This window comes from Spermophilus citellus (assembly GCF_964194105.1).
Source record: "Spermophilus citellus genome assembly, chromosome: X".
NCBI lineage: Eukaryota > Metazoa > Chordata > Mammalia > Rodentia > Sciuridae > Spermophilus > Spermophilus citellus.
Genome location: NC_138190.1, coordinates 24,161,996 through 24,179,473, shown reverse-complemented (window position 1 = coordinate 24,179,473; position 17,478 = coordinate 24,161,996). Strand labels below are relative to the sequence as shown.

General features: G+C 34.8%; 1 protein-coding gene across 1 annotated transcript in view; it reads right to left on the bottom strand.

The window, feature by feature from the left end:
• IL1RAPL1 (interleukin 1 receptor accessory protein like 1) overlaps positions 1-17,478 on the bottom strand; it is a gene marked incomplete at both ends in the record, with an annotated part of 1,105,883 nt that overhangs the window by 7,270 nt on the left and 1,081,135 nt on the right. Inside the window, one exon of the mRNA XM_081278170.1 lies at positions 9,541-9,684. Within this exon, the coding sequence (XP_081134296.1) occupies positions 9,541-9,684 (144 nt within the window). The remainder of the gene's footprint in view (positions 1-9,540; positions 9,685-17,478) is intronic.

The window sequence follows — 17,478 nt, the reverse complement described above, 5'->3', positions numbered from 1 at the left end:
GTGAGACCCTGTCTCTAAATAAAATATAAAATAGGGCTGGGGATGTGGCTCAGTGGCTGAGTGCCCCTGAGTTCAATCTCTAGCCCCCCCCAAAAAAAACCCACCAAAATTATACTAATATTTTTTTTTTCAGAGTAGAAATTAGAAGTTTATTAAAGGACAGCAGAAAAGACTTCTCCCGGAGGAAGAAGGGGACCCAAGAGGTGGAATCCCTATACTAATATTTTTAAGGGACAGAGCTATGATCATTTAAACTAAGCTTTGGTTTATAAACAGCTTAAAAGTTATCATATAGTGGACAAGTTTTTTTTTTCTTATTTTCTAATTTCAGCTAACAACTATAATTTGGTTCACTGAAGAGGTAGAAAAACAGCAGCTGGTAGATAATTCTTTGACATAATTCTTCATAATCTCAAATATAGTTATTAAGTTAACTCTTCATGATTTTCAAGTGATTCTGATTGAGTTGTCTTACCCCGCAAAAAGTCAAAACAAACAAATAAAAAACAGAAAATACACAAAATACCTGAGATCAAAATCAATCAATTTCTATCTATCTATCTATCTATCTATCTATCTATCTATCTATCTAAAGTCAAACAGGTCCTTCAGATTTTATTCATTACATTGACTGAAATGACTACTGGCTTTTGTCACTGTTTTATAAGAAAATGTTTTTGAGGGGAGAAAAGGAAGATTAGACTGTATGGAGTTAATAAATAAAACAATGAATTTAAAATATTATTAAGAAGGCTAGAGGTGATGGCATGCATTTTAGTCCCAGCTACTCAGAAGGCTGAGGCAGAAGGATCACTTGGGCCCAGGAGTTCAAGACCAGACTTAGAGACACAGCAAGAATCCATCTCAAAAAAAAATCTTATTAAGAAATCTTAATGGGGGTAGGCAAATTGAAACTGTTTTAGGAATTGAAAAAAGAATTGAGAAAGGTTATAAATAAAAACATACTTATTTTTAACATATGAAAAGATATTAGCCTCAATGCTCTTTAGGAGGATTAAGAAGTCAAGGGATTCATGCATGTTTTAGAATAACATAGCATTTACAAATATCAGAAAATGTAATTTGACAGCTCCCTTTTCAAGATGAGAGTGGTGGTTATATTGGATCTGGGGTACAGAAGAGATTTACTGACAACAGAAATAGTTTGAGATTGACATCCAGGTCTTCAGTAGCTTTTAACCTTTAAACACCTATTGAATAGTTGTCAGATGTTATTGGCAGCTGGCCATATCTTTTTTATTCTCAAATATTTATAAGTCACATAAGTGAAATTGACTAGTGACAAAAGCCAACATTCAGCAAATGGGTTACCAAATGAGAATGGAGGACTCAAAGATATATTGTGTATTTTATCTTGAAAGCTTATTGTGTATGGTTAGGCATAGCATGTTAGCTTAAAAAACTGTGATAATTAGAAATTATCATTTATATAATTTGAATAAATAAGAGTTTTAGGAAAGTAAGCCTCATTCTTTCTCATGTCTCAGATTTGCTTTCATATACTTTCTCACATTTCTAAGACATAGTTTTTCAAATAAAAAAACTTTGCATAGCTAAATCATATTTATTTGAATGAACATGCATTAAATATATATTCTTTATATTTTGATTTTATGATTATTGGATGTGATTATTGAAAGAGTGAAAAAGTTTCATTCATTTTTTCAGTGCTGGTATTCGAACATAGAACCCCACACATGTTAGGCAAGCACTCGTACTTTCACTTGCTTTTAATTTCACTTGTGTCATGACAATCACTGACAATTGTATTCTAAAATAAAGGTGCTTGAATTGCACATTTTAAAGCTATACAATAATGTTCAGTTTATATGTTGTGCCATTTGGTACTTTTCTGGACTATTTTAATTCATAAGGAATCAAACACTTGAATATGACACTAATTAAAATATTTATGGCTGGGTATGGTGCACACACCTGTTATCTCAGAGATTCACAGAAGGATCACAGGTTCTAAACCAGCCTCAGCAACTAGTGAGGCCCTAAGCAACTTGGGGAGACTCTGTCTCAAAATAGAAAATAAGGGGGGTTGGGGATATAGTTCAGTGGTTGAGCACCCCTGGGTTCAATCCCTGGTAATAGAAAATATATGGTGTGACATAATGGAAAAAAAGTAGCAAAGCTCAAATCCTGACTTGATGTCATATTTCTTTATATTTAAAATAGTACCTTGGGGGGCTAAGAGTATAGCTTAGTGGTAGTGCACTTTTCCACCATGCAAGAGGTCCTTGGTTCAATCCCCAATTATTCCAAAAATAAAAGAAAACAGAATATCTTCCTGAAGCTATCCAGGGGAAAATGAATCCTTATAACAACAAAATGCCCAACCCCAAAGAGTCATTTGTTAGATATTAATTTCCTTCCCTTGCTTCCTTAAGAGGGCAGTAGGTAACAGATTAGAATCCTTAAGAGGGTAAGAGGTAGCAGGATAGTACAGGAAGCAGAGGATTTGCAATTAAAAAAAAGGCTAGATTCTTACCATTTAATAATAATCATATACCAAAAAGAATTATATGTCACTCCTTCTGGAATTCAAAAACTCATCTAGGTTGTTCCTGTGTATGCAATTTATTTAATCACCACCAACAATATATATATATATATTTTAAATCCAGAGAAATAAAACCCCAAGCCCTATAGTTTCTACATGATTTACAGAAATGCTGTGTTTCGCTGATGGACACGAGGACAATAATTTCTGAATCGATGAATAAAGAGTAACCTTGTAATGGAAAAAGAAAGAAAAATAAACTGTAAAGCCTAAGATTGTATCAATGCCAATTTGTTTCATATACCTGAAATGAAACAGATGTTCACATTTTCTGAGGGTGGGGGTGTAGATTATAAAAGATTGCTCTAACTCATTTTGTTCAATACTTGTAATAACTCCCAATGTCAGGCTAGGAGATCTTTTCCTTCATCTTTAAAATAGAAATCGTGTTAGTTATTATAATGTTCTTATAAGTTTGCCCTGCTGTCATTATGAGTAAGCATGCCCTGGATACCCCACAGGCAGAGGGAGAAAAACAACAACAACCAAAAAAATATCCCCATACTCTACTCTGGGAAAAACAAACATAAAGCAGGGTTACAAGCTTTTAAATAAAGCTGGAAGGGGTACTCCAGGCAGAGGCATGGAGGAGCAAAGAAGCTCATGTTTTTTTGATGTTTGTATTTTCTTTTTAATTATTCCAGCACAGACTGTGGTACTGTGTTTTTATAAGTTCTACTCTAGAGACAATAGGTTGCCCTTATCAGGATGGTCAGCTAGTATTTAATTAGAAAAGGGCAGCAGCTACATGCATTTAAACTATCTTTATTTCTGATTTAAAAAATAGATATTTTTGTAATTAGCATAATATACATTAGAAATTGGGTTTCATTGTTAAAATTAGTGACTTTTTTATTAAGCATAGGATCTTTGAAATAGTCTCTCCAGGGTGAAATCAGTGCTAATCAAGATATGGATTACTTAATTTAGAAATACACACCTCATCTATAATAATCTACCAGGGTCAGTAGCCTGCCCTCTTGGGGAAACTCTTTTAGTTTTAAGTCCACAATGGTCCTGTTACCTGATGAGGAATATTTTTGGATGACATTAGATGGAATGCCTGATCCTACCCCTGGAGTACTGCCACATTTGCCACAGAAAATTTCTTGCAAGGTTTGTATGACCCCCCCCCCCCCCACACACCACTACAGGGTAGGAACTTCTTCAACTTTAAGGATCGGTTATATGCCTATTTGTTAGCAGAACTTGTCCAATCAATTTTTCATTTTATTATGGAATCAAGATGATGACAGAGTAGCTAACCTTTTCCTAATCCTTAATGATTATGGTTACCTCATTTAGCTAAAAGAATTCGAGAATTATGCATAATTACATTGTCTTAAGTTAGTTCTCAACAGCTGTGTTTGTCCCAAAACCAACATCTCACTGTAATTGGAATGGTGTGTGTTCAGATCCCATGGGAGTGGCAATGATGCACAGGGAAGTTCGGCCACCCTTAGCAACTGCTTTTGAGCTAAGAAGACTGGATTTACTCTGGAAGGAAAAATGGGCCTTTTTTTAAATTTTGGGGGGCATTTAAAAAATTCTGTCAGAATGTGAAGGGTAAGTAGGGGTTCAAGAATGATAGCAAGAAGAGGTTGTAGGAGGCTTAGGCAGAGTTATAATTAAGGGTAAGGAAAAAAGGGGGTGCAGCTTCAAGAGGTGCAATTTACTGACCTTGAAACTAATTGGAAATGGCAGGTGAGGAGAAAGTATGGCCAGTGAGGTAACAGATGGTGAAAAAACTAAGCAATGAAATTCAGGACGATGAGAAATGAGTTATGGGAGGGGAGCAGGTAATATAAAAGCAGGGTTTGGGATCTTTCTTGGTAGAAGTAACCAGTAACTAGAAAAAATTAAACTGAAATAGCAGAACTGGAAGCAGGACTTTTAGATTTAGGAATTATGGGTTTACAAATGTAATTAAAGATAGAATGTTGGGCTGGGGTTGTGGTTCAGAGGCAAAGTGCTTGCCTGGCATGCATGAGGCACTGGGTTCTATCCTTAGCACCACATAAAATAAAGTTATTGTGTCCACATATAACTAAAAATAAATATTTAAAAAAGATAGAATGTTAATGTGATCCAAAAAGTTGAGTGTTGTCACATTAGAAGAGAACTGGTAAGGCCTGAATCCAGGGGAAACAATAAAATGTAAAGTTGTATAGAGGAGGAGCAAGCGGATATGTGAATAAACCAAGAAATCAAAGCATATTCTATCTCAGAAACATGTCAGAATTCTTCTTTATCAAAATCTTTCTGATACAGAACTGATATAATCAATTAACACTCCTTAGAACAACTTGATAGCAACTGACTGAATGTGCCTCAAATACTCCATTTTCCATCTGATACAATGGCAGCAATTCTTGGGATTAAGAGTTATTTCTAGTTGTATGAATATTAGTGATAAACATAACATTTGTTATTCAATAAATATTCAATGGATCTATTATTATAATCAACCACTGCATTAGGCCATCACTTCAAATTATTAGCTAAAGTTTGTATGCATGTGTGCACGTGTGTGTGTGTGTGTGTGTGTGTGTGTGTGTGTGTGTGTGTGTGTCTGGTTCTGGGGATTGTCCCAAGAACCTTGTGTTACCTACAAAAGTGCTCTGCCGACACAGAGCTACACCCCAGCTTCCTATTAGCTAAACTTTGTTTCCTTGTTCTTCTTCATACCCTTTGCTTTTCGTTACTTCCAAGAAAATTTTATGAAATTCCCCTTTCAGGAGAGGTAAAACTGATAGAATGGCCAAGAATAAAGAGCTTTGACCTCTGAATTACATATTTAAAAGGTGAGACAATAATCTGAACAGTCTGTTCTTCTTAATAGTTCTCCCCTCTTTGGAAGAGAAAAAGACTTGTAGGAGAGCTAGGAACCATGTGGATTTAATGATGTCAGAGAAGCTTTCCACCACTGGAAGCATATGCCATTATTAAATCATAATAGTATGTGTAGAAGGATATAAGGGGATGTGATTAAGGTATAGAGGTTGCCTGGGTTTCTGAGAAGGACTCAAGGTCCCAGGGAGGGCAAGGGTCTAATAGAATCTCCTATAGTCTGAAGCAGAATCTGTAAATGGAAAGGATTTGTGATCTTTTCCCCAGGGATTGTCTTGGGAAACTACTTTTTAGAGAAATTCTGCACACAACATGGGATCTGCATGTTAATGAGGCTATGCTTAAGGGGATGATTGTTTTTTTTTTTTTTTAAACAGGGATATGGGTTTGCAATGTAGCAGAGTTTATGGTGCTAGAAATACATGTAAGCATGTCTGAAATTTCCAATAGAATAAAGTATGAACAAGTGTGTGAAGCTTGTGTCTGGAAACTACAGCAAAGATTTTGGCCTTGAGTAACCAGGGCTCAGTCCAAAGAACTGGTGGGAGTATCTCAAATAAGACAGATGATGTAGGCACCAGAGGTCTTTCCCCTTTACCAGAAAGCTGTATGTGAGTTCCCTAGAAATGGGTTTCTTGAGGGAAAAGGGAAGGAGAAGGGAAATGGAAAATCTCAATTTAAAACTCAATGTTAACACATAAGAAGCTGAATTCCAAATCAGAACTGACAGTTATCTTGGGGTTGCAAGGCGATAAGAGTTTGTTTGTTTGTTTGTTTATTTATTTTGCTATTGCTGGAAATGAGAATTTGAGAGCCAAGTTGGATACATTTAGATGACTAAAGAATTAGAGAAATGAGATTTTTTTGTGTGTGTGTGTGTGTGTGTATGTGTGTATGTGTGTGTGTTCATGGTGCTGGAGATTGAACCCAGGACCTTGTGCAAGTGAGGCAAGCACTTTACCAACTGAACTATATCCTGAACTCTAGAAATATGAAATTATGTATGCCTAACTTTTGTTAAGATGTAGATTCTGAACTTACACATTATGGTTATTATCGTATTATGGTTCTGAAGGAACAATGTTTCTGAAAGTTCTACAGGTCAGATGAGATGCAGCAGGATAGAGTTAAGAATGAGGTTCTGTTCATTTCAGCTGGAGAATGTCTACTTTTAATACAAGGAGGGTGCTCATATCATTGCACTTGTAGTAAGACTTCCTTCTCTAAAAGACATTTGAAGGTGAGTGTGGTGGTGTACACCTGTAATCCCAACAACTCAGGAGACTAAGGGAGGAGGAGCACAACTTATCCAGGGGCTAAACAACTTAATGGGACCCTGTCTCAAAAAAAAAACACAAAAAATATATATATATAAAGGGGTTAGGCATGTAGCTCAATGGTTAAGTACCCTTGGGTTCAATCTCTGGTCCAAAAAAACAAAAAAGAAAAAAAAATTAACAAGCACTGCCTTGACAATCTTTGCTTCCCCCTTCCTTTTAAGGGGATTATTTGTGCATTAACCTTATCTAGATGATAATTAATTTAATTATCTTAGTTTTCTTTGAGTCTAGTGCATTCACAGTAGCATGTCAAGGAAAACCCTTCTAGTTAGATCCCTGATAGTGCATTCAACATGACCCTAGGGAGAAGGTTCTAACAAATTCTAAGGCATTTATTAGCAAAATTAGCTTTCTGGGAGATCCTTCTCATCTACTAGAATATTATTTGTTAATGTATCCTGGCTATATTTTTTTTTTGTTTAAAACACAAGAAAGTCTGAGAACTCAACAGCTACAGAATAGCAGTGAAATCTAATAAGCAGGATCCCCAGAGGAATGTTCAAATTACTGAAAGTTCAACTGTATATAATTCATAATTTTTATTTTATTACATTATTTTCTACATTCAGAAAATGATATATAAAAGCTACATCGAAAATTAATGAATTTGGTAATCATTGGGAACACAAACATATTCAAAATAGGGTTAATAGATAAAGTAAAACTTGTCTACAAAATCTGCTTTTTTCCCAATATCTTCTATTGTGCAAATTGTTCAAATGACAAGAGATCTTTAGATGATGCCGAACACACCAAATTTGAAAAGAAAAAAAAAATAAGATGGGGATTCAGTATTCAATAAAATAAAGGATTTGAAAACAGACTTATTTTCAAATCCCACCCTGGCCACTTACAGTAATACTTGTATTATCATCTTGAGTAAGTTATTTAACCTCTGGAAGACTCAGTTGCCTTATCAGTAAAATGGAGATTATAATATTGACCTTAGAATTTATGTGAGGCTTAGCAAGGATGATTTGAAGCATGTCTAACACCCTGCTTGGTATTCTCATCCAACAATAGCTCTGACATTGACAATTTTCTCACATCTCTTTGAAGCAGTAGCAAAGAAAACTAATAATCTATGTGAATAGCCAAGACAGTTAGAAACAGAGAACAACTAGGCAAGCCATCACTTAAAACAAACAAACAAAACCACAGTTTTGCTTCAGCCCAGACTTCATCCTAATGGGAAAGGGAGAACTATAGTTTGCTCCCTTTATAAAACTGACAACCTCCTGTTCTGCCTATGGATTTCTTCCAGAGGGCTCTGCACAGGTGGCAACAAGGGAAATTGCTTAATTTTTACTTTGTACTTTTTAATGCAAAATTGACAGTGAAAAAAGTTTATAAATATGATAGAAAAAGCTTTATAATTTGCACTATTTGTTTCCAACTGGTATATGCTTCCTATAGTGCATGTTTATCTTATGTTTTTCAAATGATACAAAAGAAGGGGGGGAAAGACTGCTTAATTTCTCTAATGAGTGGTTTAGGGAGTTCAACTGTAAGAGCCCCAAATTCTTCTTTTGAATTTTGAGAAATAGAAAGTCCAGTGGTCAATTTTCAGAATATAGCCTTAATTGAATCCAATTGTAACCATTTTGATTATAGGCCCTCCTTTTGCCTGCCCTAATTTTAAAATTAGCCAGTCTCAAAGATTATACCCCTGAGCTCCTCCAATCAGAGTGAGAGACAGCACTATCAGGGTGAGGGACAGCACTGCATTAGGGATATATGCAGGTGGACTGCCCACCCAGGTACTCTTTTTTTTAAGAGAGAGAGAGAGAGAGAGAGAGAGAGAGAGAGAGAGAGAGAGAGAGAGAGAATTTTAATATTTATTTTTTAGTTTTTGGCGGACAGAACATCTTTGTTTGTATGTGGTGCTGAGGATCGAACCCGGGCTGCACGCATGCCAGGCGAGCGAGCTACCGCTTGAGCCACATCCCCAGCCCAACACCCAGGTACTCTTGCTTGCTTGCTTGCTAGCCTGGTTCTGGTGGCATGCCCTCTGGCAGAAATGTAGATCACCTTGCCTACCCACTTTTGAGCATGTGTTTGATTTCTTGTGGTACTTTGATATTTCTAACAGAATGTACACATATACATGGCTGACCAAAAGCAAAGAATAATTATGATTTCCACAAAACAATATTTACTTCTTCAATTGAGTAAAAATGTTAGATGTATTATTATGAAAACAATGTGCTTGTGCACTTTTTTATCTGTTGGTCCACACTTAGAATAAAAATTAGCCTATCTAAATATAGCAAAATAAACAAAATTGAAAAGACTGCTGTATGAATGCTAAAAGATTCAGTACAGTTTATTATACTGATCATTTTAAACAGGAACAAATTAAGATTCACTTCAAACTCCTGGGCTAGGGAACACAATTAAAAGAGACACTCCTTACCTATAGAAAAGTAAAGCTGGCCTTTCAGTACTGATTACAAGGTGAGAGAAAATGAACACTCTGATGGCATTGCAATCAGTGTTTGTAATTTGTAAGTGCTGTTTAGAATACAATTCTAAAAAGGGTAGGTGTTGCTTTACAACTTTCAGAGGAAAATACCTATTGGCTCCAATGTATCATACACATATTTCAGTACAAATTATGAACTTACAACTGAACATGGAAAGATTATAAGACCTGCTGCCAGTGATTTTGCAAGTAACCTTTCTTTCCCTTCAATAAAATAAAGGCAGGGAAAAATAATAAAAATATTCAAAAACAATAAAAGGGGAAACTCATCTTACCTCCATCCACCTCCTCAGCTCCAAAATGATTCCTGTAGAAGAGCATGATTTCTATCTTGTAACACTTATAGATGGTCACCAAACAAACAAGCAGCAGGAGAATAGCACCAAGCCCTCCAGCAAGTTCAACTGTGTACATTAGCTCTGGAAAAAATAGCAATAGAGAATGATACAATTTTCACATCTGAAAATCATGAATTCAATTTAATTTCACATTTTTCTGGATGAGACTTGATGTGGGTTATGGGTTACCATTATCTTTTCCTTTTTTGCATGAGAATTTGACCTCTCCATAACTTTAAGCTATGTTTCCTTGGTAACTTGATAAGGTGGTATGTGGTAACTGTGTTGCTAAGTAACATTGCTTATGGTAAAAATGAACCTTGTTTGGTTGATTGCATTTGGACTGAGAACAATATAACTATCTGATTGAAAACTATAATATTGGGATTGCCTGAGTGCAGTGAATTTTATATATAAACATATCTCTTTGGAGATCCTATAAACTATGCTTTTGGAGATGATAAGAGAAATATTGGTTCCTGTGGATGTGAAGCTTTTAAGCCTGGGTGGTTTCTGCACTCACCAAATATGAATCTTGATCTCTCTCACTTGGGAGTTGGAACCAAAGGAAAGTGAGGTGTCAGTGCCTGGAGGGCACTGTGGACTATTGCATAGAGTGTTCAGAGGGCTGCCTAATCAATGCTACTTGCTGACTTCTGCCAGGAGCAATGACTTCCCAACTACATCTTTCTAGATGGGTGTCCCGAAGGTGGACCATAATCTTGGAGGCTGAATGCTTACTTGTATTTAAGAAGTAGGCTCCCTAGTGGATACCAAAGCAAAATATATTGTTAATATTTTCCTTTCGGTAAGCTTAATTTTTCTCTTTCTTTGCTTCCCATTATACCAGGGATGTTACTACAATCTATCCAAAAAGGGGGGTTTTCTTGACATCTTCTATATCAATTGTGCGTATTACATAAATACTTATCAGAAAAATTAGGGGGTAAAATTTTCTTTTTTTCTCCTTTAGCATTTATGAACATTATAACAAAATCAAGATTACTTGTAAGTCACCATACACATATGTTGAAACTCACATTACCTAAGTGTGTATGCATGTTGTCCTTGATCATTCTATTCCAAATATTATTACTGAGGGGTAGCTATTCTTTCCTGAGGCTAACTATTACCTCAGAAACTACTAGTTTCCTTAAATGCCATTAAGTACTAATATTTCTGAAATGAAAGCATTAAAATAATGATATTTTAGATTCTGAGAGAAACCACCATTGGATGAGTTATGTAATTTCATCACAATAGTCAACATAAGCTTAGACTAAAAACTGAATCTATGCTAACATGTATTCTTAGGTTACAAGATTGCTCTTGAGCTCTTACAAACGGGATGAAATCATGATTGGAACATTAGAGTAACATCAGTGAAAACTAGTTTAAAAGCGTGCACATCATATTCTCATAAGAACATTGTATGTGTGTGTTTACATGTGATAGCACTTTTCCTATTACAATTACAGAAAAAAATAGCCATATTTCTTATCATTTTGGCCTTTATTCCTAATTCAACAGTTTAATAAGGTAAATGCATATAATTACTGTTTAATTTAGTGTATTTTTCTCTATTTAGAAAAATTAAATGGGAATTAGAAGAAAGTATTTTATTAAAAGGCTGGACTTTATGAATTAAACAGTAAAGTGAGGAATTAAATATTTTAAGAGTCTAAGTAAATCAATATAAAGTGTGGAAGAATGAGGTAACTCTAGCAGCTTTATCTGCTGACCCCTATGAAGAACACACAAGATCCTACTGCAAAGGTACCAGGAATGAAATACAAAACACTCTTTCAAATGATGTTTCCCTCCTGTGCTGTGAACAGAAAGGATAAGTGGGTAGATAATACTGTGGAGTGAACTGGCTCTCTTAGGATATGAGTTAAACTCTACCATACACAGAAGCCTATATAAAACTGGAACTTACACCCAGAGGGTGGCTTATATGCCAGAAAAATCTGATTTAAATACATTGGATATTATGGAAGAGATAAGCATTTAGATTGTGGCTTTTTCTTTCTTTGCAATGCTAGGGATCAACCCCAGGGCCTCCTGCATGCTAGACAACTGCTTTACCACTGAGTTATACCTCCAGCCCACACTATAGCTTTTTTTTAAAGATTCATTCTGTTTTCTAATTTACTATATTAGACACAATTAAAAACTCTAAAATTACTTGCATAAAAGTAGAAAAATAATCAAGAACTCTTAATTTCACCCCAAACACTGCTAGTGAGAATACACAATAGTATTATTACATTGGAATATTTGGGGTAAGTTTCTAGCAAAATATGAATCTACTCTATGCATATCAATTTCACTCAATGGAATTAACCCAAGAGAAATATAAGTAAATTTCTGCAAGACTTGTACAAGAATGATCAGAATAGTTTTAGTCATTGTAGCCACAACCAAAAACATTCCAAAAGTCCACTAACGGGAGATGGTACATAAACTATTGTATGTCCATGGGAGAAAATATATTCAGAGTAAAGTACAGATATGCACAACATGCATGAATCTTTCAAAATTGTTTGGTGAAGGAATCCAGATACAAAGTGATGTCCATTGTATGATTTTACTTCAAGTTCAAGAACATAACAATATAATCCATGGTGATATAAATCAGAATCTAATGGTTTGAGGATGAGTGAAGGGAAAATTTATTGGAAAGGGGTAAGAGGGAACTTTTTGGGTAAAGGAAATATTCTGTATCCTTTTTGCATGTGGATACACAATTTTATGCATTTATCACAACTCATTGAGCTGATCTATGAATTTTATCTCTTTTTAAAAAATCATACTTCAATTCTTAGTATTTTCATTTTTAAAATAAAAACTCATTGTAAGTTCTGACCTAAAGTCTATGTGGGGAGAAACTCACAAGAAAGAATGAAATCAGAACAGCTGCTGTGCTGTAGATAATTGCCTAGGCAGAGAATGATTCCTCTGTAGTGCCCCTAAGCATACCCTTTGCATCTGGAGGTGTGGAACGAGGCCTGAGTATGAAGTATGCCTTAAGTGCCCATATCTAGTTAAATAGCGTTGGAGACAATCAAAACATAATCCTAACAACCCAATAAACAGAACTCTAATTTTCTTCAGATGGAGTTCATAATAATGGTCTCCACACACTTTTTTTTTAATTTTTAGAAATTGAATATGTATAAATTAGAGAAAAAGTATGAATGTAAGTCCTTATTTTTATAGAATTTCTCATACATGAGCTATTCCAATTTTGCTAGCTGTCATCAGCCATTCAAAAAAAAATTATACCTACTACCTTAAATATTCTATTTATTTAGCCCATCAATAATATTGCCAGAAATGTAATAAGAGAACAAGGTTGCTGTAGCTTAGCAATTACAAAAACAGTCCTGTGTTACTTAGAGAATGAGCAATAAGCAAGAATAACCCTTCTGAGCCACAGATAGTAATTTACTAATAATAGGAATTCTAAAAACTGGTACAAAGAAAAAGAATTTAAAAGTACTTAACTTATCTGAGATCATGAGAGAATCTCAGATTCCCTACTCCCACCCCATTCAGAAACATGGTATTCATCTACTATCCTTATAAAAAGGTCAGGAAGGAAACTTTGTCATTTCCCACAGTGCATACAACAGTGCCTGCTCCTCAGTTATTTCATATTTTTATGTGAGTATAGTATGCATGTACACATATTATAAATGTGTGCAGGTTAACGCATTTTCCATTTGATTTAAGTTAGTAACATTGACTTATACAGTTTTTGTTAAGTGTTGACTCTCACAAGGAAAGTGGTGCATTGGATTTGGTCCCCACATTCTGCTCCAAGCTGGATACATTCATTAATAAGTGTACAAAATATTATTATTTATCCTTAGGTCAGGACAAAATTATTAGGGGTTAAATTCTGTCACAGTTAAGAGAAATTATTTATGCCCAATGCTACATTTTATCTTTACATTACAATGTGCATGTGAATAGTGTTGCCCCAGCAAATGTCATTTTCCCTTTGAAATGGGATTTGTTTTTCAGCTCTAGTTCAAGTTGCCTGGAGTGGCAGCATTTAAAAAATAAAAAGATTCCATTTCAGCACAATTCAACATCTGAGGATGGAAAGAGAAAGTGCAGACCTTTTAAAATCTGTTTAGCCTTTGTGTTATTTTGTTAAAATGATAGACTCTACCCCCTTTAAGGGACTGAGACTGAATATTGAAAATTGTAAAGTAAAATCACTAGGCAAAACCTAAGGGAAACTGGCATTTGGTTAAACACAACAAATGAACAAGTGCCAAAGAGTTACATTTAAGGGCACCAGCAGTCATTTAGTTACAGGCAATTAACAATAGTCCTTGGAAAGCTCCAGTATAGGCTAAGGGGAAACACATTGATTATTGCTGCAGTGGTAGACTACTTTCGGAATAAATTGCTTCAATTTAAAACTAGATTTGCTACAAGCATTTTGAGCAATGACTACAATTTTTTTTTCTTATCAAGACAGTTGGAGCAAGCAACCCTTTAAAAGAAACAGCTAATTAAAATAAAGTACATGCCATCTCTTAGTATATTGGATTACATTGCAAATAATAAATGCATTTATTTGGTTTACACTAATCTGGCTGCAATTACCTAGTATAGTTTTGGATCCTATTTTTTTTATTGGCATGGACCTGGTGTTATTGTTTGTAAACTTTTCTGCTAGAAATGTTTGAAGAAGCAAAGATTTTGACAAAGTAAATAAAACTTCATGTGTGTTTTTTTTTAAAGAGAGTGAGAGAGGAGAGAGAGAGAGAGAGAGAGAGAGAGAGAGAGAGAGAGAGAGAATTTTTTTTTTTTTTTTTAATTTTTAAAATATTTATTTATTTATTTTTAGTTCTCGGTGGACACAACATCTTTGCTGGTATGTGGTGCTGAGGATCGAACCCAGGCCGCACGCATGCCAGGCGAGCGCGCTACCGCTTGAGCCACATCCCCAGCCCAAGAGAGAGAATTTTTAACATTTTATTTTTTTAGTTCTCGGCGGACACAACATCTTTGTTGGTATGTGGTGCTGAGGCTCGAACCCGGGCCGCACGCATGCCAGACGAGCACGCTACCGCTTGAGCCACATCCCCAGCCCTCATGTGTGTTTTTGAACTCAAAAGTTTTTATTTTATTGTATCAAGGTTTGAATCCAGGAGCACTTTACCCTGAGCCACATCTGCAATTCTTTTTCTTTTTTTCTTTTCTTTTTTTTTTTTTTTTTTTTTTTTGAGACAGGGTCTCCCTAAGTTGCTAAGGGGCTTGCTAACTTGCTGAGGCTGGTATTGTGGTATTGAACTTGTGATCCGCCTGCCTCAGCCTCTTGAGTTGCTGGGATTACAGGCCTGTGCCACAGTTCCTGGCTGGAGTTTTCATTTTTTATCTCTAGTCTTTGAATGTTCCCCCTTTCTCTCTCTCTCCTCTCTCTCTCTCTCTCTCTCTCTCTCTCTGTATATATATATATATATATATATATATATATTCCAAAGTATAATTGAAGATTTTAGGTGGCTTATTCTTACATAGTTCACCCCAAAATTGGTTCATTCCTTATATAAAGTCCTTTGAAATGTTCTGCCCTGATTTATATGCAGTAAAACTCAACTTAGTGGAGGAAATGCATGATAGACACTATAATGATCCCAGTTTATTCATTAGCCTCACCAAGTACATTTTTTCTTCTCTCATTGTGTTATAAAGAGCTAAAGTTTATAAGGATTTATCCATCCACATAAATTCATATGCATATTTATTTCACTGGAGCAGTATAACTTATTTGTTCCTGGCAGGAGGATAATTATGCTCAGCCTACAAAGATATTCAACTCAATTCTACAATACATCAATGCAATTTAGAAGCAGTTATAATTTTTTTGGGGGGGTAACACATTAAGAAACTGAATTGCTGTTCACATAATATCAGGAAAATGTTTGGAGAAGATATAAACCAGTATATAAGGATAGCAGTTTTGCTCTTACAAAAGTCTTTTTTAGAACAAGGCAAGGAAAAAGTAGAACAATGAAACTGAAAATAGCCCTGAATGAAACAGCTTGATCTATAACCAAACATTTGGAAAAAGATTACCTTCAAAGTAGTATATTTTGCCATTTTGTAAACTTGTTTTCAGCCAAATCATCAAATTAACTTTTTACTTTCTGCCAATCAAGAGTGTAAATATGGTCATTAGATAGGACCCATCATTAGGGCCTAGTTAGACTAAGGTCCCAGAAACCTTACCAACTTAATTGTTACATGTTATTGAACCATTACAAAAATTAAAAACAAAAGACTAGAGAAAAAATGTACTATTATCTAGAGCGGGAATATGCTATTCCTCTTTCCAACCAGATAAGAAGTGTATTAAGTTCGGAATTTATTCCCTCGAAGGAAGAAACTTTCATATGTGGTATGTTTAAAAAAATGAATTAAAATGAATAATGACAGTATTTGAAAAAACATTAATCCATGAGTTCATATTAGTTATAAACAAACAAAAGCTCTCTCTAGAATGCTGAGTAGTAAATACATAAGAAATGATAGTTAGAAATCATCATTTTTAAGCCATAATAATAACAATGGATTCACACCAGACTGATAAACCAATGTTAAAATTATTGGATGAAAGTTTGGCGAGGCAGAATATTAGCACTATTATATGAAGAACATCTATTGAAACAATTTCTGAAATCTGAATATAGACTGTATATTAGAAAATGACATTTCATCATTTTCAACATTCCTGATTTTGATAGGTGTATTCCAATTACGAAAGAAAATATCCTTGTTTTTAGATTTGCACTGAAGAATTTAGTCAGTCATAATGTCTACAATTTACTGTCATGTGGTTCAACAATAATATGTACTATACATTTGCATACATAGTAGGTCTATATTTTTATCTACCTATATATAGGAATGTCTATAACCTATGTTTATAGGTTAAAGGGGAAACAGTTGCAATGTATGGAAATTTATTGTAGTAGTCTTATAATTTTACAAGAGCATTTGCAGTTTTCATTCCAAAGCAAAAACAAAAAATATAAAAGAGAGTTCAAATGATAAGATCACAGCATAATAATTGTTATTACAAATAAAATGCATTTGGGGTTGATTACCTTTAGATTAAAATTGTATCATTTAATAGCTATTTTAATCTGTTCTATACAAAGCCTTCAATTTAATCTTCACCAAATATATATTCACCTTGGGATTTTCTTCAGTAACTATTATCTGATTTACATTGCCCATGAAAGAAAGTTAGAACACTTTATATTGACATTTATGTTTTTTTTTACTCTTTTAATTGAAGCAACTAACTAACCTCCAACCCAAATCATTGCTCTACCGTGAATTGATTTTTTTTTCTTTTTTTGATTCCAGTGATTGAACCCCAGGGGTGTTTAACCACTGAGCCACATCCCCTACCCTTTTTATTTTTATTTATTTATTTTTGAATATGAGACAGGGTCTCACTAAGTTGCTGAGGCTGGCTTCAAACTTTCAATCCTCCTGCCTCATCCTCCCAAATCACTGGGGTTCAGGCATGTCACCAGGCATGAATTGATTTCGATGTGTTTTCCTGATTCTGTACCAATCTAGAACCTTTCCTTTCCATTTCTTAAAACTCTACCCATCTTGCAAGGGAAGGCTAAAATCTATACTTTCAATGGCTCTTTCCTTGCTAAAGTAATTTGCCTTCCTTAAAATATGTATTTCTGGTTGCTTTTTTCACGACTTTCCCAATTTCATATTAGCAGAGCTAGTTTTAGCTATGGTTTTATATTATAAACAATTGCTTTATCTTAGCATCTTTGCTCTGGCCCTTCCTTCTCACTAGGAGTGTCCCCCATCCTCAGA